Source organism: Panthera leo, chromosome C2 (genome assembly GCF_018350215.1).
Source record: "Panthera leo isolate Ple1 chromosome C2, P.leo_Ple1_pat1.1, whole genome shotgun sequence".
Lineage (NCBI taxonomy): Eukaryota > Metazoa > Chordata > Mammalia > Carnivora > Felidae > Panthera > Panthera leo.
In genome coordinates, this window is record NC_056687.1 from 84,181,730 (window position 1) to 84,209,664 (window position 27,935).

The 27,935-nt window shown below is 35.9% G+C and overlaps 1 protein-coding gene across 9 annotated transcripts in view; it reads right to left on the bottom strand.

Moving 5' to 3' along the window:
* ATP11B (ATPase phospholipid transporting 11B (putative)) overlaps positions 1-27,935 on the bottom strand; it is a 130,292-nt gene that overhangs the window by 67,842 nt on the left and 34,515 nt on the right. For all 9 annotated transcript variants that reach the window (XM_042902946.1, XM_042902945.1, XM_042902952.1 and 6 more), the window contains exons 4-10: positions 26,337-26,417; positions 19,785-19,892; positions 19,466-19,594; positions 18,518-18,621; positions 15,314-15,361; positions 13,062-13,126; positions 9,679-9,760 (exon numbers count right to left, since the gene is read on the bottom strand). In XM_042902946.1, coding sequence (XP_042758880.1) covers positions 9,679-9,760; positions 13,062-13,126; positions 15,314-15,361; positions 18,518-18,621; positions 19,466-19,594; positions 19,785-19,892; positions 26,337-26,417 — 617 coding nt within the window. The remainder of the gene's footprint in view (positions 1-9,678; positions 9,761-13,061; positions 13,127-15,313; positions 15,362-18,517; positions 18,622-19,465; positions 19,595-19,784; positions 19,893-26,336; positions 26,418-27,935) is intronic.

Here is a 27,935-nt window from a genome sequence, read left to right on the forward strand (position 1 = left end):
TTTCCCATTCTGTCAGTTGCCTTTTAGTTTTATTGACTGTTTCCTTTGTAGTGCAGAAGCTTTATATCTTGATGAGGTCCCAATAATTCATTTTTGCTTTTAATTCCATTGCCTTTAGAGACGTGTTGAGCAAGAAATTGCTGTGGCTGAGGTCAAAGAGGTTGTTTCCTGTTTTCTCTTCTAGGGCTTTGATGGTTTCCTGTCTCACATTCAGGTCTTTCATCCATTTTGGGTTTATTTTTGTTTATGGTGTAACAAAGGTATCTAGTTTCATTCTTCTGCATGTTCCTGTCCAGTTCTCCCAGCACCATTTGCTAAAGAGACTGTTTTTCCATTGGATACTCTTTCTAGCTTTGTCAAAGATTAGTTGGCCATGCATTTGTGGGTCCAATTCTGGGTTGTGTATTCTATTTCATTGGTCTGTGTGTGTGTTTTGGAGCCAATACCATACTGTCTTGATGATTACAGCTTTGTAATAGAGGCTAAAGTCTGGGATTGTGATGCCTCCTGCTTTAGTTTCCTTTTTCAACATTACTTTTGTTATTCCAGGTCTTTTGTGGTTCCATACAAATTTTGGGATTGTTTTTTCTAGCTTTGAGAAGAATGCTAGTGCAATTTTGCTTGGGATTGCATTGAATATGTAGATTGCTTTGGGTAGTAATGACATTTTAACAATATTATTCTTCCAATCCATGAGCATGGAATGTTTTTCTATTTCTTTGTGTCTTCTTCAATTTCCTTCCTAAGTTTTCTGTAGTTTTCAGCATACAGATCTTTTACATCTTTGGTTAGGTTTATTCCTAGGTATTTTATGGTTCTTGGTGCAACTGTAATTGGGATCGACGTCTTGATTTTTCTCTTTCTGTTGCTTCATTATTGGTGTATAGAAGTGCAACCAACTTCTGTACATTGATTTTGTATCCTGTGACTTTGCTGAATTGTTTCAGTTCCTGCAGCTTTTTGGTAGAGTCTTTCAGGTTTTTCATGTAGAGTATCATGTCATCTGCAAAAAGTGAAAGTCTGACTTCTTCTTTGCCAATTTTGATGCCTTTTATTTCATTTTGCTGACTGCTGATGCTAGGTCTTCCAACACTATGTTAAACAACAGTCATGAGAGTGGACATTCCTGTCGTGTTCCTGATCTCAGGGGGAAAGCTCTCAGTTTTTCCCCATTGAGGATATTAGCTGTGGGCTTTTCATATATTGCTTTTATGCTGTTTCATATATTGCTTTTATGATGTTCTATCCTGACTTTCTTGAGGGTTTTATTAAGAAAGGATGCTGTTATTTTGTCAAATGCTTTTTCTGCATCTATTGACAGGATCATGTGGTTTTTATCTTTTCTTTTATTAATGTGATGTACCACACTGATTAATTTGTGAATACTGAACCAGCCCTGCAGCCCAGGAATGAACACTTGATCATAGTGAATAATTCTTTTTATATGCTGTTGAATTCAATTTGCTAGTATCTTGTTGAGAATTTTTGTATCCATGTTCATCAGGGATATTGGCCTATAATTCTCTTTTTTTGCTGGGTTTCTGTCTGGTATGGGAACCAAGGTAATGCTGGCTTCATAGAATGAGTCCGCTTTCATTTCTGTTTTTTGGAATAGCTTGAGAAAGATAGGTATCAACTCTGCTTTAAATGGCTGGTAGAATTCCCCTGGGAAGCCATCCAGCCCAGGACTCTAATTTGTTGGGAGATTTTTGATAACTGACTCAATTTCTTCACTAGTTATGGGTCTGTTCAAATTTTCTATCTCTTCCAATTTGAGTTTGGTAGTGTGTGGGTGTCTAGGAATTTGTCCATTTCTTTCAGGTTGTCCAGTTTGCTGTTATATAATTTTTCATAGTATTCTCAGATAATTGTTTGTATTTCTGAGGGGTTGGTTGTGATAAGTCCAATTTGATTCATGATTTTACCTATTTGGGTCCAATATCTTTTCTTTTTGAGAAGTCTGGCTAGGGGTTTATCAATTTTATTTTTTCAAAAAAACAACTCTTAGTTTCATTGATCTGTTCTACTCTTTTTTTTTTTTTTTTTGGATTCTATATTGTTTATTTCTGCTCTAATCTTTATTATTTCTCTTCTTCTCCTGGCCTTGGGGTTTCTTTGCTGTTCTGCTTCTAGTTCCTTTAGGTGTGCTGTTAGATTTTGTATTTGGGATTTTTCTTATTTCTTGAGATAGGTCTGGATTGCAATGTATTTTCCTCTTAGGACTGCCTTTGCTGCATCCCAAAAGGTTTGGACTGTCATGTTTTCATTTTCATTTGTTTCCATATATTTTTAAATTTCTTCTTTAATTGCCTGGTTGACCCATTATTTAGTAGGATGTTCTTTAACTTCCATGCATTTGGAGGCTTTCCAAACTTTTTCCTGTGGTTGATTTCAAGTTTCATAGCATTGTGATCTGAAAATGTGTACAGTATGATCTCAATTCTTTTATATTTATTGAGGGCTGTTTTGTGACCTACTATGTGATCTATCTTGGAGAATATTCCATGTGCAGTTGAGAAGAATGTGTATTCTGCTTCTTTTGGATGAAAAGTTCTGAATATATCTGTCAAGCCCATCTGGTCCAGTGTATCATTCAGGGCCATTGTTTCTTTATTGGTTTTCTGTCTACAAAATCTGTCCACTGCTGTAAGTGGAGTATTAAAGTCCCCTGCAATTACCACATTTTTATCAATAAGGTTGCTAATGTTTGTGAATTATTTTATATATTTGGGTGCTTCCAAATTGGGTGCATAAACATTTGTAATTGTTAGCTCTTCTTGATGGATAGACCCCATAATTATGATATAAAGCCCTTCTTCATCTCATTACAACCTTTAGTTTAAAATCTAGTTTGTCTGATGTAAGTATGGGTACTCCAGCTTTGTTTTGACTTCCAGTAGCATGATAGATGGTTCTCCATCCCCTCACTTTCAATCTGAAGGTGTCCTCAGGTTTAAAACGGGTCTCTTGTAGACAGCAAATAGATGGGTCTTGTGTTTTTTAATCCATTCTGATACCGTATGTCTTTTGATTGGAGCATTTAGTCCATTTACATTCAGTGTTATTACTGAAAGATACGGACTTAGTGTCATTGTATTATCTGTAGGTTTCATGCTTATAATGATGTCTCTGGTCCTTTGCAACATTCTAACAGTCTCCCTTAGGATCTCTTAGAAGGCTGGTTTAGTGGTGATGAATTCCTTCAGTTTTTGTTTGGCTGGGAAAACCTTTATCCCTCCTTCTATTCTGAACAACAGCAGCCTTGTTGGATAAAGGATTCTTGGTTGCATATTTTTCCCATTCAGCACATTGATATTTCCTGCCACTTCCTTCTGGCCTGCCATGTTTCAGTAGATAGGTCTGCTACTACTCTTACGTGTCTACCCTTGTAGGTTAAGGCCCGTTTGTCCCTACCTGCTTTCAGAATTCTCTTTTCATCTTTGTGTTTTGCCAGTTTCACTATGATATATCGTGTAGAAGATAGATTCCTATTATGTCTGAAGAGAGTTGTGTGCCTCCTGGATTTCAATATCTGTTTCCTTCCCCAAATTGTGAAGTTCTCAGCTATGAGTTGTCCAAGTACACCTTCTCTCTCTCTCTCTCTTCTTCTTCTGGACCTCCTATGATATGGATATTATTACATTTCATTTCATCATTTAGTTCTCAAATTCTCCCCTCGTGGTCTAGAATTTTTTTTCTTATTCTCAGCTTCATCTTTTTCCATAATTTTATCTTCTATTTCACTTATTCTCCCCTTTGCCTCTTCAATCCTGTCAGCACATCCAGTTTATTTTGCACCTCATTTACAGCATTTTTTAAATCTGTCATGACTATTTTTTATTCCTTGATCTCGCAGCAATAGATTCTTTGCTGTCTTCTATGCTTTTGTCAAGCCCAGCGATTAATCTTATGACTATTATTCTAAATTCTTGATCAGATATATTGTTTATATCTGTTTTGATCAAGTCTTTAGTTGTCATTTCTTCCTGGAATTTTTTTTTGAGGAGAATTCTTCTGTTTCATCATTTTGGCTAGTTTTCTGTCTCTTATGTATTTTAAAAGCTATTATGTGTCCTGCACCTGTGAGCACTGTCCAGGACCTGGCCCTTCAGGAAGTGTTTTTTGGAGTGTGTTACTTGCTCTCTGTTGTTGTGACTCTGGTTGTTTTACCTCCCTACTCGTAGTGATGTTTTGGACCCTCCACCAGATGTGCTTTGATTTGTTCATTGAAGTAGCTCTGGGAAAGAAAAAAAAACCAAACCTACCACCATCACAATAACAAACAACAGGGTTGGGGGATAGGGCAGTGTTGGTGGAAGGCCTTATCCCATACAAAGAGAAAAATGACAGGGGCAGGGAAAAAAAATTGACCAGGTAGAAAAACTACATGGCTTAATCTAGAGAGAGAAAGGAAAATAAAGAAAGAGATATAGAACAGGTATAAATAGAATAGAGTAAATATGTCTGCTTAAACAAACCAACAACCAGAACAACCAGACTAGAGGAGGGACGAAATAAGAAGGAGAAAAGGAAGAAAATTGCCCATGAATTAAATCAGAAAATGCAAAAACTGGGTGTCTCAAACCACTCTGTTCACAGAGTGCCTCACAGTACTATGCTGGCGCAAGTGGGCCTTGTTTTTTTTCCACTCCACAGTCTCCCATGCCTCCCTGGGGCTTGTCTGGGATTCAAACCCAGATGTCTTAAAGGGTCCCGCTCTGCACACCCCAGTTCCAGGGAAGTGCCACTCCACTCCATAGATGGAGGGCCTCCTCTCAGTGACGCACTGGCATGAACTAGGTGGTTTGTCCCGCTCTGCCAACTCCTGCACCTCCCTGGTGCTCAGCTGGGATTTAAACCCCAATGTCTTAAAGGGTCCCACTCTGTGTGTCCTGGTTCCAGGGAAGTGCCACTCCACACCGCTGATAAATGGCCTCTGGCTGGTGAGCACAGGCAGGGTCTCTTGTCCTTTGAATGGTTATATACCTTCTTCCCACAGCACTCGAGAGAGGGAATCGCTTTCTCCCACTGCAGACTGCGCCTCTGAACTAGTTACTGAGCCTGGGGCTAGCTCCCTTCCTCCCCAGGTGCGTGAACTGGGCAGTCAGCCCCAGTCCAAAGAAAGCCCCACAGTTAGAGATTGGCTCTTTCTCCGTCCCCAGTCCATGGTTTTTCTCTTGTTCAAATACAGTCCTGCACTTCCACAGCCTCTCTTTTTCTTCCCTTTGTCTGCAGAAGGGGATCTCTCCCCTCCGTGCCTACACTGCACATTTTATCTCTCCCAGTTTGCAATCACGCATGTATGGCCTGCCAGGTTGTCCCCATGGACATGTCTCTGTCACTCTACAGCCCAGACTCTTGGAATTCAAAGGCCCTTGCCCTCAACACTGCTGTGTTTGAGAGGGAACTTCAGGTTCCCCTACTTCTCTGCCATGTTGGATATCCCCCTCTACTATATACTTTCAATCAACAGTTTTTCAGACTAAACGCCAAAATCTTCTTTACTAAAACCTGGATCCTCCTTCTCGACATCCTCTAATTCCCATTGAGCTCTCACTCCAGACAGATAGACATCTACTGTGCCTGTCTTCCAGTAAGGTATTAGTTCCCTTAATCTGAACTCATTTTCCATATCCCATCTGCCTTCCACCCCTTCAACCCTGGTCCCTTCACCAGCTTTATAATAAGTCTTAAAGTCAGGGAATATAAATCCTACAGCTTTCTTTTCTTTTCAATTTTTAAAGTTTATTTATTTATTTTGAGAGAGAGAGAGAGAGAAACAGAGCACACGAGCAGGGCAGGGGCAGAGAGAGAGGGGGAGAGAGGGAATCCCAAGCAGGCTCCATGCTGTCAGCACAGAGCACAATATGGGACTTGAATTCACCAACTTTGAGACCATGACCTGAGACAAAGTCAAGAGCCAGACATTCAACTGACTGAGGCACCTAGGCATCCCCTACAGCTTTCTTTCAAGGGGCTATTTTCTTTATGTATTCTATGTATGCATTTTAGCTAGTGCATTTCAATATTCATTTTAGAATCATCTTGTCAATTACCACAAAAAAGTTTGCAGGGATTTTAACTAGGATTGAAACAATCAAGACATCACCTGACAGCTTAACAATACTGAGCCTGCCAATCTATTAGTGTGATTTTGTCATTTATTTAATGGATAAATCTTTAATATCTCTCACCATGTTTTGGCCTTGTAAAACTTATTAGTTCCAATAGTTTTAATTTTGAATGCGTACAGCTATGTGACAAATCATGTGTCCTCCAGTAAGGACAATTTTAGTTCTTTCTAATACTTATGCCTTTTATTTCTTTGTCTGGTGACACCGAATAAGGCTTCTAGAATAATGTTGAAAAGAAGTTGTGAAAATGCATATTTTGGATAGGAGTCCTTTACAAAATATGTGCTTTGTAAGTATTTTTCCTAGTCTGTGGCTTGTGTTTTCATTTTTTCAGCAGTGTCTTTTGAAATACAAGCATTAATTTTTTTTAACATTGACATACAATGTCATATCAGCTTCAGGTATGCTGAAGTTTTTAATTTTGATGAAATTTATCAATTTTTGGTTTGGTTTTTGGTTCCTTTTTTGTATGTTTCCCATCAAACAAATGTTTCCTTAACCCAAAGTCACAAGTATTTTCTCCCACGTTTTACAGATTAAGTTCTTATGTATAGGTTTTATTTTGAGTTAGTTTTTGTATGTGGTGAAGAGAAGGGTGAAAATTTGGTTTCTGGCATATGGATGTCTAACTGTTCCAGCATTGTGTGTTGAAAAGGCTATCCCTTTGTGTGGACATATTTTTTTATTTTTTAATATTTTTATATATAATATTTTATAGATAATATTTTATAGTATATATAATATATATAATATATATAAAATATATAATATATATTTTATATAAATTAAATCTCTTTGATAGGGTTATTTAGATTTTCTGTCTCTTCCTGTGTTAATTTTTATATGTTGTGTTTTCAAAGAATTTGTCCACTTCATTTAAGTTAAAAAAATGTAGTTAAATAAAGTGTTTCATCATATTTCTTTATCTGTGGATAAAGTGACCACAGTAGGTAGGATCTGTACTATCTTGTTTTCCATTCTTGATGTTGGTAATTTTTTAGTTTTCTCTCTCTCTCCTAATACATCTCTTTTTTTCCCCTTTAATCCCTCAATCTAGATTGAGAAAGTAGAGATTTATTAATTTTGTTATTATTTCCAAAGAACCAGTTTCAGCTTTGTTAATTTTGTCTATTATTTGTTTTCTCTTCTATTGGTTTTAGCTCACATCTTTTTTTTTAAAAAAAAAATTTTTTTTAACGTTTTTATTTATTTTTGAGACAGAGAGAGACAGAGCATGAATGGGGGAGGGTCAGAGAGAGAGGGAGACAGAATCGGAAGCAGGCTCCAGGCTCTGAGCCATCAGCCCAGAGCCCGACGCGGGGCTTGAACTCACAGACTGCAAGATCGTGACCTGAGCTGAAGTCAGACCCTTAACTGACTGAGCCACCCAGGCGCCCCAGCTCACATCTTTAGTATCTGTTCTCTTTCTTCTCTGATTGGGTATAATTACTCTCTTTATCTTGCTTCCTAAGGTAAAAACCTAGATGACTATTTTAAGCTTTTCTTCCTCTCTTATGTAAACACTTATAGCTCGAAATTTCTCTTTAATTTAGGCTTTGCTTTGAGTCCACAAATTTTGATTTGCTGGATTTAAATTACCACTCTGTGTTTTTTCAAATTCAAGAAATTTGCCATTATTATTTTTTCAGATATTTTTATTCTGCCCCTACTGTTCTCTCCTCTTTGGGGAAGGACTCAATTAGAATTATGCTAAATAGCTTAATATTGTGTATTCACATGGTTCTGAAATTCTGTTCATTTTTTCTTCAATCTTTTTTCTCCCTGTTCTTCAGACTGAATAATTTCTATTGCTTTTTAAAATTCACCGCCAATTTCTGCTGCCTTCCTCAATCTGGTATTGAGCCCATCTAATGACATTTACATTTCAGTAATTAGATTTTCAACTCAAGAATATCTGCTGAATTCTCTTTATAGTTTCCATTTCTTTTTTTTTCCCCTCAAATTTTTATTTAAATTCCAGTTAGTTAACATACAGTGCCACACTAGTTTCAGGTATAGAATTTAGTGATTCATCAATCACATACAACACCTGGTGCTCTTCACAAGTGCTCTCTTTAATAACCATCGCCTTTTAACCCATCCCCCACCTCACTTCCCCTCTGATAACCATCAGTTTGTTCTCCATAGTTAAGAATCTGTTTCTTGGTCTGCCTCTTTTTGTTCCCCACTATATTCACTTGTTTCTTAAATTCTACATGTGAGTGAAATAATATGGTATGGTATTTGTCTTTCTCTGACTTATTTCACTTAGCGTAATACTCCATAGCTCCATCCATGTTACAAATGGCAAGTTCATTCTTTTTGATGGCTGAGTAATATTCCAGTGTGTGTATATACCATACATACATACATACACACTCCATATCTTTATCCAATCATCAGTTGGTGCACATTTGGGCTCTTTCCGTAATTTGGTTATTGGTGATAGTGCCAGTATAAATATCAGGGGGCATGTATCCCTTCAAATCAGTGTTTTTGTATCCTTTGGGTAAACACCTAGTAGTGTAATTGCTGAATCACAGGGCAGTTCTACTTTTAACTTTTTGAGGAACCTCCATACTGTTTTCTGTATTTTCCATTTCTTTGCTGATATTTTACATGTGTTTAGTCACATTTTTTAGGCCCTTAAAAATACTTATCATATCTGCTCTAAAGACCTTGTCTGTTAACTGCAAGATACAGAACATTATGGAGACAATTTCTATTGAATGCTTCTTCTCTTGAATACAAATTACATTTTCTTCATATGTCTACTTATTTTTGATTACATACTAAATCTTATAAATAGCAGGTTGTAAAGACTGTACTCTTTTATGTTCTTCATAAGAGTGCTGATTTTCATTCCAGCAGGAAGTTAACTCGGCTAGGTTCAAACATCAAACTCTGTTTCCACTGCAATAGACAACAGCAAAATCCTATGTTCTGTTCTTCCCGCCTCCTGATACTGTTTTTCTGCTAAGCCCACCAGGGTCTCTCTTGCACATGTATAGGTCTAATAGTCAAAGATCTGGGCATAATTTATGTACAGAGTTCATTCCCTTCTGTAGCTCCCTCCCCTACACAGTTTTACCTCTGTCTAGTTGTTTTTCTAGCTTTAAACCTTGTCTTCCAACACTTAAATCTTGTGAAGCTCAGGCTCTACGATGCCCTATGTAGCACATGAATTAGGGAGTGCCTTCAGGTAAGAAGTTATGGGAAAATACCCTCCTGTATTTTCAGATACCTGTTTATGTAAAAAAATTTTTGTCCAGATTTCATAATTGCTATCTGCAGGAGGATTAGTCTGATCAAGTGATTCCATTATTATCCAATAGTATTATTTTAAAGCTGTTAATTTAAAGTTATAATCTAGCACCTACTATATGCCAAACATTGTGCAAAATGCTACATGTATACATCCCTATCCTCAAGAATACCATCTTTTGTTGACTGACATGTATTTTTATATACATAGTATTTTATACATATATGAATACATAGACATATTCATGTGTAAATAAATGAAAATAGACAACTTTCTTACTTTTCTACTGCAGATCGTTTCTGTGACTTGCTCTTATAATTTAATGCCATCTTTGTTTCCATTCCAGTGTATATAGCAACACCTGCAAAACAAAACACTCTTTAAAAATAATCTAGCATATTTCACCAAACAGATGTACTCACTAGCATGAAAGGGAGTGTACTGTCTGATTGTTGTTACAATTTGGCTTTCTTTAAGTCTTTCTGGAGTTTTTAAAAGGCTTTCCAAGTCCAATTTTGAAGAACTCCAGTCGCTTAACCTGCTGGAAGGGGAAGGCATGGGGGTTCCGTTTCTGAGTTATAATTAATATATCTGAATGAGAGATATTATTAGAGCTGGAACTGATGGAAGAAAAGGATTTGAAAACGTAAAGATGGCAGGGAAGGCCATTATAGATAGAGCAAAAAGTGTTAACAAAGACAGAAATGGAAAAGCACTTTCTGTTAGGTTTTCATGAGCAATGGAATGAGGTCAGAGTTCGAAAGGCTCTGAATGCCAGAATCTGTGAAGTCTAGACATAATTTTCTACCACTAGAGAAATAATATGGAAATCTGTCAGAAGAAATTAAGTAAACAAAAGGAAAGTACTATTTTATTTTTTTTAAATTTTTTTTTCAACGTTTTTTATTTATTTTTGGGACAGAGAGAGACAGAGCATGAACGGGGGAGGGGCAGAGAGAGAGGGAGACACAGAATCGGAAACAGGCTCCAGGCTCCGAGCCATCAGCCCAGAGCCTGACGCGGGGCTCGAACTCACGGACCGCGAGATCGTGACCTGGCTGAAGTCGGACGCTTAACCGACTGCGCCACCCAGGCGCCCCAGGAAAGTACTATTTTAAAAACGTGTGCCTACTGGGGCACCTGGGTGGCTCGGTCGGTTAAGCAGCTGATGTTGGCTCAGGTCATGATCTCATGGTTACTGAGTTCAAGCCCCACGTCAGGCTCTGTAATGACAGCTCAGAGCCTGGAGCCTATTTTGGATTCTGTGTCTCCCTCTCTCTCTGCCCTTGCCCCACTCACACTCTGTGTCTCTCGAAAATAAATAAATGTTTAAAAAAATAAAATAAAATAAAATAAAAATGTGTGCCTATGTGAATGACTGGGATGAGCAAAAATGATAGTATTAACAGCCTAAAATTGGGAAGTAGATGAAATTAGGTAAGACCAGCTTTATAACAAACTTTGTAGTTAGACCTTGATTTGAGTGCTGCCTCTGCCACTTACTAGCTCTGTGTCCTTGGGCGAGTTATTTAATCTGAGTCTGTTTCCCTCCCCATCTTTAAATAGGAAAATATACCTCACAGAATTGCTGTGATATTTGTATGACAAAGTAGGAAAATGCCTAGAAACAGAGAGATGATCAATAAATATTCACACCCATCCTTATATAGTGAAAGCTGAGAAGTAGTATAGGATTCAACATGCCTTTTTCCTAAAAATTTGTCCTGGAATTTTCACCATTCTTTAAAGGCAGGGATTATGACGCAGATGACAAAGGGTACTGAAATTACAGAAATGTGAGAAATCAGCCAGAATGATGTAAGAGAGAGAGGTGGTGCTGCAGCAGATACCAGTAGACCCAACTAAAGGCAAACACACATTTTAAGAATGTGAAAGGTGTTCCTGCCAGGGAGATGTGTTAAAATATAGCATTACATGAGAGGGTCTAAAAGCCCTGAAGGTTTTCTCTGGCTTTGGTCATCAGAACATCATTATGGTGTTTGTTTGTTTGTTTTTAACTGTGGTAAAAATATACATAACATACAGTTTACCATTTTAATCATCTTAAAGTGTACAATTCGGTGGCACTCAGTACAATCACAATGTTGTGCAACCCTCACTAACTTGAAAACACTTTTATTACCCTCAAAGAAAACCCTGTACCCATTAAGCAATCATGCCCCATTCCCCTCCACTCCTCAGCCCCTGGGAACCACAAATCTAGTCTCTGTGTCTGTGAATTTGCCTATTCCGATTATTTCAAGTAAATGGAATCATATACGCCTTTTGTGTCTGGCTACTTTTACTAAGCATGTTTTCAAGGTTTATCCATATTATAGCATTCATCAGTAGAATTCATTTTTTATGAGTGAATAATATTTCATTATATGAGTATCCTACACTTTGTTTATCCATTCATTAGTTGATGGATATTTGTGCGGTTTCTACCCTTTGGCTATTGAATATTGCTGCTATGAATATCTTGGACAAGTCTTTGTCTGAACAATTACTTTCAATTCTTTTGGATACATATCTAGGAGTAGAACTGCTGGGTTATATGTAGAATTGCTGGGTCATATGATAATTCTAAGTTTAACTTACTGAGGAACTGCCACACTATTGTTCACTGGCTGTGACATTTTATATTCCCACCAGCACTCAAATGAGAGTTCCTAGTATTCTACATCCTCACCAACACTTTCTATTTTCCGTTTTCTTTTCTTTTCTTTTTAATTTTTAAAGCTTACTTATTTTAGAGAGACAGGCAGAGAGGGACAGAGAGAGAGGAAGAGGGAAAGAATCCCAAGCAGGCTCTGCACTGTCAGCACAGAGCCCAACGTGCAGTTTGAACTCTTGAACTGTGAAATCATGATCTGAGCTGAAATCAAGAGTTGGATGCTTAACCGACTGAGCCACCCAGGGGCCCCTATTTTCTGTTTTCATAAGTATATGCATTTCTTTATCAGAGAGCCTCATACTGAGTGATAAGATATAACACAGTTAATAGGAAAAAAGGGAGTGAAGAAGAGAACCTCAAAAGCTGTAAACATTCAGTGAATAACACAGGCTGGGCAGTATATGAAGGGCCATTCCCAAAATGGGAGGAGATAGTTGACAGCTAAAGATTATCAAGACTTCACGATTTGCCTAGAGTTGACTCAGAACATGTGAATTAATTTAGATCTCCAACACTAGAGCACTATTTATTCGGCCTTTTGATTCAGTCAGTATACATTCCAATAATACCTGCCACATGGTCACAGGTCAATAAAAATTTGTTGAATGGATGAAAGAATGAGTCAGCAGTTGAATACAATCTAAGAATAATAATGGAATTATACAGGTGGTTTACTGAACCATGATGTCAGATTACATTGGTTCTCAACCACCATTAACAGAACTGCCAGAATTATCTTCTTAGCAGTGTTTCACAAGTATCCACAAACAACAGAGCCAGGTTCTAGCCTATTATTCAAAAATAGGAATCAACAACAAAAATATACAAAATTATTTTTACACAATCTTTGTAAGAAAATTATCCTAGACAATATTTGATTAAGTAAATTATCCAACCAAAAGACCACAAAAGCTATGTTTTAAAAAATATTTTATATAAAGCATCAACACGAATCCATAATTAGAAATTTTCAATATATACAAACCAAAAATTTCCTTTGTATTTTTTAACCTGGCTCCACGAAGCAAGAGACTCTCTGGCCCCAGAGGCCTAAGGGGGATTAAAAAAAAAAAAAAAAGTTGAATATATTAAAAATTCAATTACATTCTAAAATGGCCACCTTTAGCAGAAAATACCTGAACATAGTTATAACTCTGCTTTCATATAAAACCAAAATCTCAGTTACTATAAAGCAGTTTAGGTCAATTATGATGTTAGTGACCATAACAACAAATACCTGCTTTAGCATTTCAGTCACTTTAAGATCAGTGGCTCAGAAATAAGATTACCCCTGTAAATAAACTCACAAAGCCATCTGTTTCAAGATTTTTAAACATAAAACACAGCAAAAGATTAACCAATGATTAAAAATGTTTAACATGATGAAATTTTAAATTTATGAACAAAATTAAAGGTTCTAAAATGCAATATAAACATGAATTATAGTATGATTTGTGTATAAATGCATCAATTCTGCATAGTTAAAATTATACTGGATTATAAAACAAAGTAGTAAGTGAGTTAGTACTTTTTCTAGGCAAGATCAACTATAACTTGACTACTTGCATTGCATACTTCTTGGAGCACAGGTCTTCTTGCTGTTTGAATTTCTCTCCATAAAGGAGAAATAAAACGAGAAGGAATAACTAGAAAGGAAATTGTATTTTCTTAGTGATAGAAAAATGATAAGACTGTTATGGATAAGTAAAAAAGCCTTAATTTTGTTGATATTCCTTATGTTTTTCTGAAACATACATATCCAGTTACCCAAATCAAACAGAATCTGAACCAATTCTGAAGATGTCTGCAAATCCAAACACTCTAAAAAATCTAATGAACCAAAGAGGCCCACATTTTGGGACATGGTTAACAAGTATGATTTTATTAGATAGTCATATTTGGAGCACACTCCATGGATATTCCAAAATCAATTATTAAGGAGGCATAAAATAGCTTTTTCCCACTTGGTACTGGTTCCAACAATGAACAGAAAAACTTTGAGCTCACACTGGCATATAAAATTGGAATATAATGATAAAAAGCTTCAAATTAAAAGATAATTCCATCAGCTCACTCAGGCTGCTTCAGCAAAGAACATGGCTAATCTTTTTAACCATTTTAAGGGCTGGGTAATATAACTGATCTTTTGCTTTACCAGCCACAATATCTTAATGCAATTCAGATATGTATCCACATATATATCCCACTATGTCACTCTAGAAATCAAAATAAAAGCTAGTTATAGTTATCCAGCAGGGGATCCTACACTTACAAAGACCTTGTTAAGGAGTTTACTGAATGTGCTACTATGTTAATGTTTATTAAAAATGTGAACTGGTGCCGAGGCATCATGATATTTTTTGGTGGCTTGTCTTGAGGATTTCATTTAAAAAATGCTTACCTCTTCATGTCAGCAACTTATTTCATGCAGCCAGTATTAACTGAACATGTCTTTAGAAAAGAGGTACAATGCTAATTGGATTAGAAGTTCAAGGGCTGATTCCAAGATTTATTCTAAATTTGGCTTTGTGGTCATGAGTAACAATGTAATCTCAATGTATCAGCACATTTCTGAAATAATTTAAAAGCCTTTCATGTAGGGGCCAGAAATTAACCTGAATATTGAGGGCAAACACACCAACACAACCAACTAAAAAAAATACCAATCAAAAGAGTAAATAAGAGGATTTATATTGGCCACTAAATACTGTAGTTCTTGCTGAATAATTCTGAAGTGAAGAAGACAATAATATTTATACTTGTCAAACATTATATAAAACATTTTTTGTACTCTAGACTTCCAGTGTGGTGGGTTTAAAGGTGTAAAAATTTGAATAAGAACGGCTATTTCCTTTTGTTACTACCTAACACTGTAAGAAAAAGAAATACAAGTACACAAATAATCTTGCTAAACTATTTTTATATCATTTCATGGGATTTGTTTTATCCTTACTTCTTCTGCTACAAATTATTAGATGAAATGCTAAATGTTTTTATTTATTTTTATTTTTAATTAAAAAAAAATTCTTTAAGTAATCTCTACACCTAATGTGAGGTTTGAATTCATGAAGCTGAGATCACGAGTTGCGTGCTGTTAGGACTGAGCCAGCCAGGCTTCTAAATTAATCCTTTTCCATGATATGCTGCCCAATTACCTATTCTCCCTTTAATTTGATTTTAGTCCCTCCCAACACACTGTCACATAAAAGTAACTGGATAATGCAAATGTATTCTTACCTTACAATTTCTTCCATTTGCTGAGTTATTATCATTCTTCCCATGAATCTATCAAAGAATTCAACATGTTACAAAAAAGCCAATGATATATTACCTATGACACCCATGGGTGAAGCATTTTTGACAGTTTTGGCACTATTCTTACACATAAAACAAAACTAACCTTTTGTATATAGGAATGGTCCATTATTTCTGTTAGAGATTACATAAGTAAATACTTATCAGTCATTAAGCTTTTTTTTTTTTTAATTTTTTTTAATGTTTATTTATTTTTGAGACAGAGAGAGACAGAGCATGAATGGGGGCGGGGCAGAGAAAGAGGGAGACACAGAATCGGAAGCAGGCTCCAGGCTCTGAGCCATCAGCCCAGAGCCTGACGTGGGGCTCGAACTCACGAACCGTGAGATCGTGACCTGAGCTGAAGTCGGACGCTCAACCGACTGAGCCACCCAGGCGCCCCTCATTAAGCTTTAAAAAACTGAATATCTTGCCATCTCTACTCCAGCTATGAATAAGGTAAATGCAAAACTGTTTTTAAAATGATAATGCAAATTTCACATATTATTACTAGTTTAGTCATCATGAGAATTTATATTTCTATACAAAGATGAATGTATTATCTAGCCCACAATGAATGCTCACACATTTTATCACAGTTTATTAAAGTCTACTGTGACTAGAATCATTCATTCACTCACTGACTCATGCATCACTGAATAGTCACTGAACAATGACACTGTGTGAGTTAAGTGGTGGGGATAGAGTAGTAAGCAAAAACCTATCCGTGAACTCCAGACCTTCTATAACTTTTGGTTGCCTGAAATCTAGAGTGAGTGGCCTGGTCTGTTATCATAATGGATGTTCACAGCTTGGCTTTTCAGTTCCAACTTCCACAACCAGAAAAGCTCCACAGCATAGTCAATTCAAGGATGCAATCACTTTCTACTATAGTGAGGCAAATTCTAAGTTGAAACAAACTGTAGACAGAGCTTTCATGTTAATCGTTTAAACAAAGAAATTGGCAGTCCTTTCTAAATGTCCCTATTATTACTGCCTCCACGCCCCCCCCCCCCCACCACCACCCGTTTCCGAGTCACAGATGCTTGCAGACTTTGGCTTTATTGTTTCTTGCTAATCTCCTACTTCTATATACTTCCTTCAGCACCCTGTATCAGGGAGTTGTTTTTTTTTTTTTTTTTTAATCTCCACTTACTGGAATTTTATGTAGTCCTGATTTCAGCCTTAATTTTGGATTTAGATTCAAAGAACCAATTCAGCTGCCATTTCCCTGGGCATCTTTCAGAGATGATGTGTGATCAGCTCAATTTTGCTGCGTTAAATTCCAACAACAGACCTATTTTCCTTAATTTCATTTGTCCTGTTATCCTTGATTCTAAGGTACTCCTATCTATTTACGCCAGTTACATACTGGATTAACTCATTTTGCACTTTCCTTAACCATTTCTCCAAACCCACACTTAAATTTGATTCAACATAGAAATAGCTGCATTACTCTCTTTCCTGATTATAAAGACTACATACATTGAAACACACACATTTTATAAAATGATTCAGACAATTTAAAAAGACATCAATAGGGAAACAACAATGACTGGTAATCCCACTACTCAAATATAAACACTGTTAATGTTTTGGAGTATGTTTTCCACTTTTTTTTCATCCGTATATAGACACATATATATTTTAAAAACAAAATGGTATCATGCCATAAGTATTGCTGGTAACATTTCCTACTACTTAATACGTCCTGTCAAAAACATAGATCTACATTATGATTTTCATTTCCTCCAATTTTGTATTTAAATTGTAGTTAGTTAACATATAATGTAATATTGGTTTCAGGAGAATTTAGTGATTCATCACTTACACACAATACCCAGTGCTCATCATAACAAGTACCCTCCTTAACACACATCACCCATTTAGCTCATCTTCCATCCATCAACTCTCAGTTTGTTCTCTATCATTAAGAGTCTCTTATGGTTTGCTTCCCTTTCTTTTTTTTGCCCTTCTCATATGTTCACCTGTTTTGTTTCTGAAATCCCACACATGAGTGAAATCATATGGTATTTGTCTTTCTCTGACTGACTTATTTTGCTTAGCATAATACACTCTAGTTCCATTCATGTCATTGCAAATGGCAAGATTTCAATCTTTCTGATAGCTGAGTAATATTCCTGTGTGTGTGTGTGTGTGTGTGTGTGTGTGTGCGTGTGTGTGTGTATACACACCACATCTTATATATTCATTGATCTATCAACAGATACTTGGGTTGCTTCCATGTCTTGGCCACTGTAAATAATGCTGCCATAAACACAGGGGTGCATACATTTTTCCAAATTAGTGTTTTCATTTTCTTTAAATACCCAGGAGTGGAATTATTGGATCATACAGTATTTATATTTTTAACTTTCTGAGGAATTTCTATACTGTCTTTCCACAGTGCTTGTACCAATATACATTCCTACCAACAGTACATGAGGGGGTTCTCTTCTCTTTATATCCTTCCCAACATTTGTTACTTCTTGCCTTTTTGATACTAGCCATTCTGCCTGGTGTGAGGTGATACCTCATTATGGTTTTGGTTTGCATTTCCCTAATGCTCAGTGATGCTGAACATTTTTTTCATGTGCCTGTTGACCATCTATAGGTCTTCTCTGGAAAAAGGTCTATTCAGGTCCCATTTTTTAAGTTCTTTATATATTTGGATATATTGTGCATATATATACACAACTGCTTACTGTATATATTATTTGCAAATATCTTCTCCCATTCATTAGATTGCCTTTTTGTTTTGTTGATGGCTTCCTTTGTTGTGCAAAAGCTCTTTATTTTGGTGTAGTCCCAATAGTTTATCCTTGCCTTTTTATTTCCCTTGCATGAGGAGACATATCCATAAATATGTTGATAGAGAGGACGTCCAAGAGATTACTGCTTAAGTATTCTTTTAGGAGTTTTATGGCTTCAAGTCTCACAGTTAGGTCTTTAATCCATTTTGAGTTTATTTTTGTGTATGGTATAACAGTGGTCCAGTCATAAATGTCTACTTTGCTCATGACAATAAAAATTAGTCCAATGCTTTTGTAATGTCTGAAAGGCCAAATCCTATTAGGGCTTTAATCCAATAATTCTACTTTTGCAGCTCTGTCTTTTCTTAGGGAATAATCCAGTACTATGCCATACCTGTACAAGTCTGCTTCTGGTTGCTGACATTCTATCACAGCTACAAGAGTGTCCAAACTGGCAACTGTTTGTAATACTGCTGTTTCGGGAACTGCCACGTGTGTCTGGGAAAATAAAAAAACCAAAAAGGATTACATTGCAGTTTCAGGATCCAAATGGGAACTTAGATATCATCTATGTCAAATCTCTTTTCAGATGAAATTGTAGCATACTGTACTTGAGATCACTTAGGAGAAAGAAGATTGTAAAATAGTAAGTAGCAAAAGGAGCTACTGAGGTTACCTATCTAGAGAAGCCATTTGGATATAAAAAAATTAAGTGTGGGGGTGCCTGGGTGGCTCAGTTGGTTAAGCATACAACTGCAGCTTGGGCCATGATCTCATGGTTCATGGGTTTGAGCCCTGCGTTGGGATCTCTACTGTCAGCACAGACAGAGCTTGCTTTGGATCCTCTGTCCCCCTCCTTCTCTGCCCCTCCCCTGCTCACGCTCTCTCTTTCTCTTAAAAATGAATAAACATTTAAAAAAAAAATTTAAATGTGTTAAGTCACTATCGCTCAAAGTTTATTATGAAGCAATTTAATAGGGAAAAATGTGAATTTTCACTTTTATGCTCTGAAAACAGAAAAACTGAAATGTGTCCCTTATCTAATTTTAGTATATGTGCTGCCGAAGTGAGCACATCCCTTATCTAAAAAAGTACCAGAATATTAAAGGATTACATTTTTCCTAAAAACACTTTCCACTTTTCTTTAACTTGCCTAAAACCAAATGAGGCTACCCTTGAAATAAATACATACTATTATTTCTTTTTTAAAAAGTTACCATTTTTAAAGTTTCAGTGATTTAAAAAATTTTTCCCTTAGCAGGTTAAACAAAGGAAAATATCACTATAACCCAAAAACATTCTGTTCACCCAGGGCAACACTCAAACATATGCATGTACAAACCTTCAGGTTAGTTTCTCCATCCAAACTAGCAGTTGTAACGTGACAAGAACCATCAAGCCGATCTGAGGACAGAAGCACCAAATCTGCAGGGAAAATTTCATCTTTGGCTATTCGAACAATATCACCCACCTATAAGGAATTATGGGGGAAAAGTGAATATATAGATTTTAAAAGGCAAAGACTTATTTTTACTGATTTCTAAACAGATGGCCTATCAATATTTTAATACAGGAAAGCAAGCTTTTAACTAAAATATAATAGATTAGAATGTGTGATACCAATATATATAATTGATTTCTATTATTTACTAAAGGCATACCCGAATGTTTTTTGATCTAGTTTTTACAAGGCCACCACTTCGAACAACATAAACAGGAGCTCCATTTACTTCATTATCTGAGTTATGTCGTAACCAATCTTCATATCCCTATTAAATATTAAAGAACAAAAAAATACCCTTTTTAATATAATTAGAAGATACTTTTATCAAATGAGAAAACAAAACATAAAAACTTATCCAAAACATTTTATTCAACAGAATTATATTAGGCTAGTCTGATGCATACATTCATAGGTATTTGACATTCATTCTTACTAGAAACATTCTTTTTCCTTGGTGTCATTACACATATTCCTGGTTTTCATAGTACCTCTCTAGTTACTCCTCAATTTCCTTACAGGAGGCTCCTTCTATGTCACCTTTATGGATCCCTTTTTCACCCTTCTCTTTCTACTACAAGATTTCTTCTATCTCTGTGTCTTCCAAAAAATCCTGAAATTTGTCTCTCTAGCCTGTATCTCTTTTCTGGACTCTAAACCTGAATATCTGCATTCTTAATATCTCCATTTTGATATGTCATAATAAGCATTTCGAAACTAAATTGATGATGTTATCCCCCAAATCTGTTGCATTTCCAATGTTTCCAATCTTGATAAATGGCATCACCATCTACCAAGTTGCTCTTAGAAGAAATCTGAGGAGTAATTCTTGATTCATACCTTTTCCTAACACCTATTCAGTTTAGAGGTTCCACGGCTTCTATGTAAAAATGATATTTTAAAATTTATTTATTTATTTATTTGGGGAAAGAAAGTGTGGGTGTAAGTGGGGAAAGGGCAGGGAGAGAGAGCAAGAGAGAGAATCCCAGGCAGGTTCTGCAATGTCAGCATGGAGCCCGACATGGGGCTCAAACCCATAAACCATGAGATAATGACCTGAGCCAAAATCAAGAGTCAGACACTTAACTGACTGAGCTACCCAGGCACCCCTAAAAATGATATTTTTAAATCATAAAATATAAATTCACAGAGCATTATTATATACAACAGCAAAAAAAGAATGAATAGATTTTGAAACTGAGGTTGAGTTCTTTCACCTTCTTAACCAACAAGCCAACAGAATTATAATATGTATTTCAAAAAAAATATGGTAGGCTAGGGGTACCTGGGTGGCTCAGTTGGTAGAGCGTCCAACTCTTGATTTTTACTCTGGTTGTGATCTCACTGTTGTGAGATTGAGCCCTGTGGGCTTTGTGCTGGGTTTGGAGCCTGATTAAGACTCTCTCTCTCTCCCTCTCTCCCCTCTCCCACAGAAACATGTGCATGCTCATGTGCTTGCTCTCTCTCAAAAAAAAAATATGGTAGGCTACATGCATCATCATTAAAAAGGGACACAGACATAAGCATTTCAGAAAGAATCCTTTGATTAAATATTTAAGGAGTGGTAATTTTTTTTTACTTTATTTTTTTAATTTATATCCAAGTTACTTAGCAAATAGTGCAACAATGATTTCAGGAGTAGATTCCTTAATGCCCCTTACCCATTTAGCCCATCCCCTCTCCCACAGCCCCTCCAGTAACCCTCTGTTTGTTCTCCATATTTAAGAGTCTCTAATGTTTTGTCCCCCTCCCTGTTTTTATATTATTATTGCTTCCCTTCCGTTGGGTCATCTGATCTATGCCTTAAAGTCCTCATATGAGTGAAGTCATATGATATTTGTCTTTCTCTAATTTCACTTAGCATAATGCTCTCTAGTTCCATCCACGTAGTTGCAAATGGCAAGATTTCGCTCTTTTAGATTGCCAAGTAATACTCCATTGTGTGTGTGTGTGTGTGTGTGTGTGTGTGTGTGTGTGTACATACATACACATCTTCTTTATCTATTCATCCATCGATGGACATTTGGGCTCTCTCCATACTCTGGCTATTATTGATAGTGCTGCTATAAACATTGGGGGGGTGTGCCCCTTCAAAACAGCATACCTGTATCCCTTGGATAAATACCTAGTAGTGCAATTGCTGGGTTGTAGGGTAGTTCTAGTTTTAATTTTTTGAGGAACCTCCATACTGTTTTCCAGAGTGGCTGCACCAGTTTGCATTCCCACCAGCAGTGCCAAAGATATCCTCTTTCTTCGCATCCTCACCAACATCTGTTGTTGCCTGAATTGTTAATGTTAGCCATTCTGAAAGCTGTGAGATGGTATCTCATGGTGGTTTTGATTTGTATTTCCCTGGTGACAACTGATGTGGAGCATGTTTTCATGTGTTCGTTGGCCATCTGGATATCTTCTTTGAAGAAGTATCTATTTAGGTCTTTTGCCCATTTCTTCATTGGTTATTTGTTTTTTTGGGTGTTGAGTCTGATAAGTTCTTTATAGATTTTGGATACTAACCCTTTATCTGATAGGTCATTTGCAAATGTCTTCTCCCATTCCGTTGGTTGCCTTTTAGCTTTGCTGATTGTTTCCTTCGCTGTGCAGAAGCTTTTTATTTTGATGAGGTCCCAATAGTTCATTTTTGCTTTTGTTTCCCTTGCCTCTGGAGACATGTTGAGTAAGAAGTTGCTGCAGCCAAGATCAAAAAGGTTTTTGCCTGCTTTCTCCTCAAGGACTTTGATGGCTTCCTGTCTTACATTTAGGTCTTCTTTCCATTTTGAGTTAATTTTTGTGTATGGTAAAAGGAAGTGGTCCAGGTTCATTTTTCTGCATGTCATTGTCCAGTTTTCCCAGCACCACTTGCTGACGAGACTGTGTTTATTCCATTGGATATTGTTTCCTGCTTTGTTAAAGATTAGTTGGCCATACATTTGTGGGTCCATTTCTGGGTTCTCTATTGTGCTCCATTGATCTGAGTGTCCATTTTTTGTGCCAGGAGTGGTAATTTTTTTTTTAAGTGGAAAAGACTTCTTGTGCTATTTCGGAGAAAATTTAAGAACTCAACGGTGTAGCATAAGTACAGAAAATGGAATGATATCCAAGAGATAGGGTTAAGTGATCAAAATAAGATATAGAATGTGTTGTGTTCTATGCTATTATTTGTTTAAAAAAATGCCTATGTGAACACTCTGCATGGATATTGGGACTAATGTACAAATACATCAAGGGAGGAAAACTAGGAGGGTGGGGGGTTAGGAATATAAGAGGCTTTTACTATATGCTATTTTGTACTGTTTCCATTTTTTAAAAATATATACACATCTATTACCTAAAAATATTACAACAGTATAAAATATAAAGCAAATATTAAAGATTGCTTTGAAGGTCTATTTTTTTCCCCAGGAAGAAACCTTTTGGGAAAGCATTTTTAAGCTACTCAAATTACACTGACCCCAGTTAAGATGTGGTATGTCAATTACAGGGAAATTTAACTGAGGGTCAAAATATCTTTTCTGAAACTGTCAAAAAGCAAAATTCCTTTTACAGTCAGATGACATTAATAGCTGAGCAACAATAATAAAAACATTATCTTTTAAAACACAAGTTCACAAATTCTAATTCATCCCACATATTTACAGCCAGATTGTTTCCAAAACATCATTTTAATTCACTACCTTGTTCAAAACCCCCTCAATAACTCTCAATGCTTACAGGAAAGAATCTTCCAGCCTACATTTCCAGTATTATCTTTTAATACTTTCCTCTACAGGGTCAAACATTTATTCAGACATGTCATTCCCCAAAATAGGTCTTGGCTTTTCTTCCATTTGGGCCTTTGTTTAAATTGTTTGTTTCTATTTCACCTCCTTCACCAACTGTTATTTTACTAATATTCCAAGTCTCTTTTCTTTTTTTTTTTTTTTTTTAATTTTTTTTTTTTCAACGTTTTTTATTTATTTTTTTTGGGGACAGAGAGAGACAGAGCATGAACGGGGGAGGGGCAGAGAGAGAGGGAGACACAGAATCGGAAACAGGCTCCAGGCTCCGAGCCATCAGCCCAGAGCCTGACGCGGGGCTCGAACTCACGGACCGCGAGATCGTGACCTGGCTGAAGTCGGACGCTTAACCGACTGCGCCACCCAGGCGCCCCCCAAGTCTCTTTTCTATTATTTATTCCACAAAACCTTCCTTATCTAAATGAAGGGTTCCATCCTTTCTCTGAACACCTACCGTTCATTAGCTCTTACTAGTACCTTATTAAACTGTAATTGTTGTTGTGTTTGGTCCTACCTTCCCTGCTTCATAGATTTTAAGTTCATAGAGGGCAAAGACTATGACACCTACCATAGCACTATATCTTGCATTATACAACTAGAGAGAAGACTTAATATGTAAATATGTTTGGAAAAAGTTAAAAAAACAAAGTAACAATTTAATTCATATTAAAGTATAAATAACTGATAACAAAGCTTTTCCTATTTTGATAAAAGTACAAACGCAGACTAAAAGGGGGAGAAGGAAGGTAAGAACATAGTAGCTTTCACTTTTATAATTTTTCCAAAATTTGTTCTACTAATGTATAGTGATGGATATATAAACCTGAACGATACACTCTGGTATGAGTGTGTTTCTTAAATGAACAAAACTCAGGAACAGAAAAAACTCTTGAGTTCTGAAATCGTTTCTGAAAAACGGAGAAAATCTTTACAGATCAAATTTTCTCTTTGAAAATTATGACCTTTCATATTTCCTCTTTTGCCTTAGTTGTCAAGATGTGTCAAGAACTTAACTGAAATAACCATACTCACACAGGTTTGAGGTAGTCTTCCTACTTTCTATCTTTAGATTTCATGTGTTTTTAGTTAACTCATTTTTGGAAGAAGGCTGGTTGTCAATTGTTATTATTATAGTAAACTCTCTTAATTTGCAGATATAAATTCACCAGCATTCTCAACTCAGTTAGTGGTATCACATTTCAATTAAACCCAGTCTCTATTTGGCCAAATATACTGGAAAATCAGGGCAATAAGTATCACAGCATTTTACACTGCTTTAAAAAATGTTCAATGAGGCGGGGGAGTCTGGATGGCTCAGTCTGTTAGGCATCTGACTCTTGATTTTGGCTCAAGAGATTGAGCCTCGTGTCAGGCTCCATGCTAACAGCATGGATTCTCTCTCTGTCCCTCCACCAGCTCGCGTGTGTACACATGCGTGCTCTCTCTCTCTCTCTCTCTCTCTCCCTCTCTCTCAAAATAAACATTAAAAAAAATTCAATAGGTTTATTCATTCATTTATTCATCTATCAAACAAATGCTTTTTGAAGGTCTAATATGTACATGACTTTGTTCTGGTCTTTGGAAATAATCTGGTATATAAAACAAAGTCTATGCACTCACAGAGCTAAACATTCAAATGAGGGCCAACAGATAAAGTAATAAATATTTATTCAACAGAACAACAGGTAGCAACAAATGATATGAAGAAAAAAGACCAGACCAGAAAATGAGAGAGTGACATGGTGGTCACGAAAAGCCTAAGATATCCAAGTGGAAATGTTGCATGAGCATTTGTATATGTGTAGCTGGACTTCAGGGAATAGTTTCAGGATACATATCAATTTGAGAACCATCAATATATAAATGGTACTATAAACCACTAGACCAAAAGAAATCACCTAAAAGGAAAATATATATAGAAAGGATGTCCTAGGGACAAATACATGTTACTTTGATGAAATAAATGGCATCTACAAAACCAAGTAAATATGTAACTGTATGAAGTGATTTGGATGCTTAATGAGTTGCACAAATTCTAGCGTCCAATAGAACAGTGAAAGGAACTCATAGTGAAAGTAGCACCATGATATTCTGACACCCTAGATATATAACGTAACTACTATAGTTTCCTCTTATCCTTCTCTGTAATAAATAATATACTACATCTCAGAATTACAGAACGTTTGTCAATTTTATTTCCATGTCAATTTGAATCTTATCCCTAAATCTTATAAAGTGGAAATTTATCATATTTACACAAGAAAATTCAATTAACTCTCTTTCAGGTAGAAGGAATCATCTATTTAACTGGGCCCCTGGCAAGATTTTTTTGAGAAGTGATAGCTATACGGACATGACATTTCTATGAATTTCTTTTATTTCTTACTCAGCATGTGTATCTAGTAATAATCTTACTTTTCTATACCTACATTTTAATATCAATTCAAGATTTGGTTGAAGCTATTTCCCCTATGGTATTACTTTATATAAAAATCAACATCACCAGAGAAAGTTGTAGAAAGTAAGAAAAGACCATACAATTCTTATTCAAAATGGTAATGTCAGAAGTATGTGTTCCACTCCCTATAAATATATCCCTTTTGAATTATATTTCCTTTAAATATTGTCAAACCTACAAAGATGATTATAATAATGTACTTCATATATAAATTAGTTTGTAGATCTAAAATGCTTGTTTTTGGATGCTTCCTAGGAGTGTCAAGAGAACAACATATTTTAACTATATTCTGTGAGTCCCTAGGTACCTGAAATATAATAGGGTGACTTAACTCAGTTTAATTTTACCATATGCAGTATCAAACAAATTTGCTGATTTCTTATGGAAATTACTTTCACAACAATAAATGTTAGTGTGAAGTGTAAATATTTAGCAACTTCTAAATGACCTGGGGGGAAAACAATAGAAAGTATTTTCATACCTGCTTTATGGCGGTTACTGTTATCACAAAGAATAATGGAAGTCCACTGGTAATTGGACTGGTAGGTGTATCAATCATAAGCTATATTTACAACAACAAAAAGAACAGAGTATTATATTTTTATATTGTACACGTCACACTATTAACATCTAAAATCTCGTATTTATTGGGAATTCTGAGAACACTATATAAAGTGTATATGATTGTCCAGAGTAAAAAATAATCATGCATGTAGTTTAGTTCACAGTTTCACCAAGTTCATTTTGTTGGCCATTATATGAAGTGAGTAGAATATCTAAATCTATTGCATATCCACAAATATTGCTAGAGTGAACTCAGTCACTTCACCTTTTTAACACAGCGTACATAAGGTCTTCCTCCTCAGTATTTGTTAGAAGCAGACCTACAGCTGCTCAGAATCTCATTTTACATTTCTTTGCCCATCCTGGTAAATGCTGAAAAGTCTGTCAGCAATTTTAACCCTAGAATTTGGAATAATTTCATCACTTAAGAAAAGAGAATAAGGAATAGGGCTAGGAAAAGGATTTTTTTTTTTTTCTCTACAGGGATTTTGTTACATCTACAGAGCCAGAGGGGTACAGCTTAGAAAACGATGCTGTAATCATGATCTAAATCATACAACTGAGGTTTCACCAAATTGGGGAAGTAATTTTTGCAGTAATTATGTTTGGTTAGTTAAAACATGGACCCAATGGTTTATTAATGTTCCTTTACCCTGGATAGGCCAATTAAATTTGTTTTATTCCACAGACCAGCTGAATTCCTGACCTTAGCTAGTAATTTCACAAATGCATGTGATGTGGACATGGTTAGTATAAATTTCTCACTTTTCCAAGAAAACCAAGCTGATGTTCTATTGATAAAAACTCAGAAGTTTCTTCTCTGTTCATGAAAGAAAGCAATTTCTTTAAAATATAAGTGTTTCTTCAAGCTTTAAAGTGACTACTTAACAAGTTTTTTTTTTCCATTGGAATTCCAGGTTCTATGAGAGTAAAGTTCAGAGTTTATACAAAAACCCAATGCCACACTGAAAGATACTGCTCGTGTATTATCAGAAGAGAATAACCCCTTTAAAAGAAAATGGCAATCACTATTTTTAAATCTTGACTTATACTCAAATTTTATAAGCTATTCTCTTGATACTTTGATATTAGAGAAAAAAAAGCACAATGTGAAAATTAAGAAACTATCAAAGAGTTTATCATGAATAGAGTTAAAAAATGGTTCCCATAATAAAAATCTATATTCATGGGGATTCTTAAAATTAGAAAAATTTTTTAAATAAAAGTAAAATTTAAATTCAAAACAAAGGAAAAGTCAAAGAAAGATTTACTTGGACAAAGATCATTCCGTAGGCAGAAATGTGCCAAAAACATGTGCTATATAAGTCAAAATATTTATGTTCTGATGCAGAGCAAGTGAAATGTAAAATTGGCTTTGATTATAATTATCAGCACCATAGCACATCAGTAATGAAACAAAATAAAATTAATCTTAAAATTCACAAGCTATTTTTTAGAAATCTGCATGTGGTTTAAATAACTACATTCACTGATTACAATGGGGAAGCTATGCAGG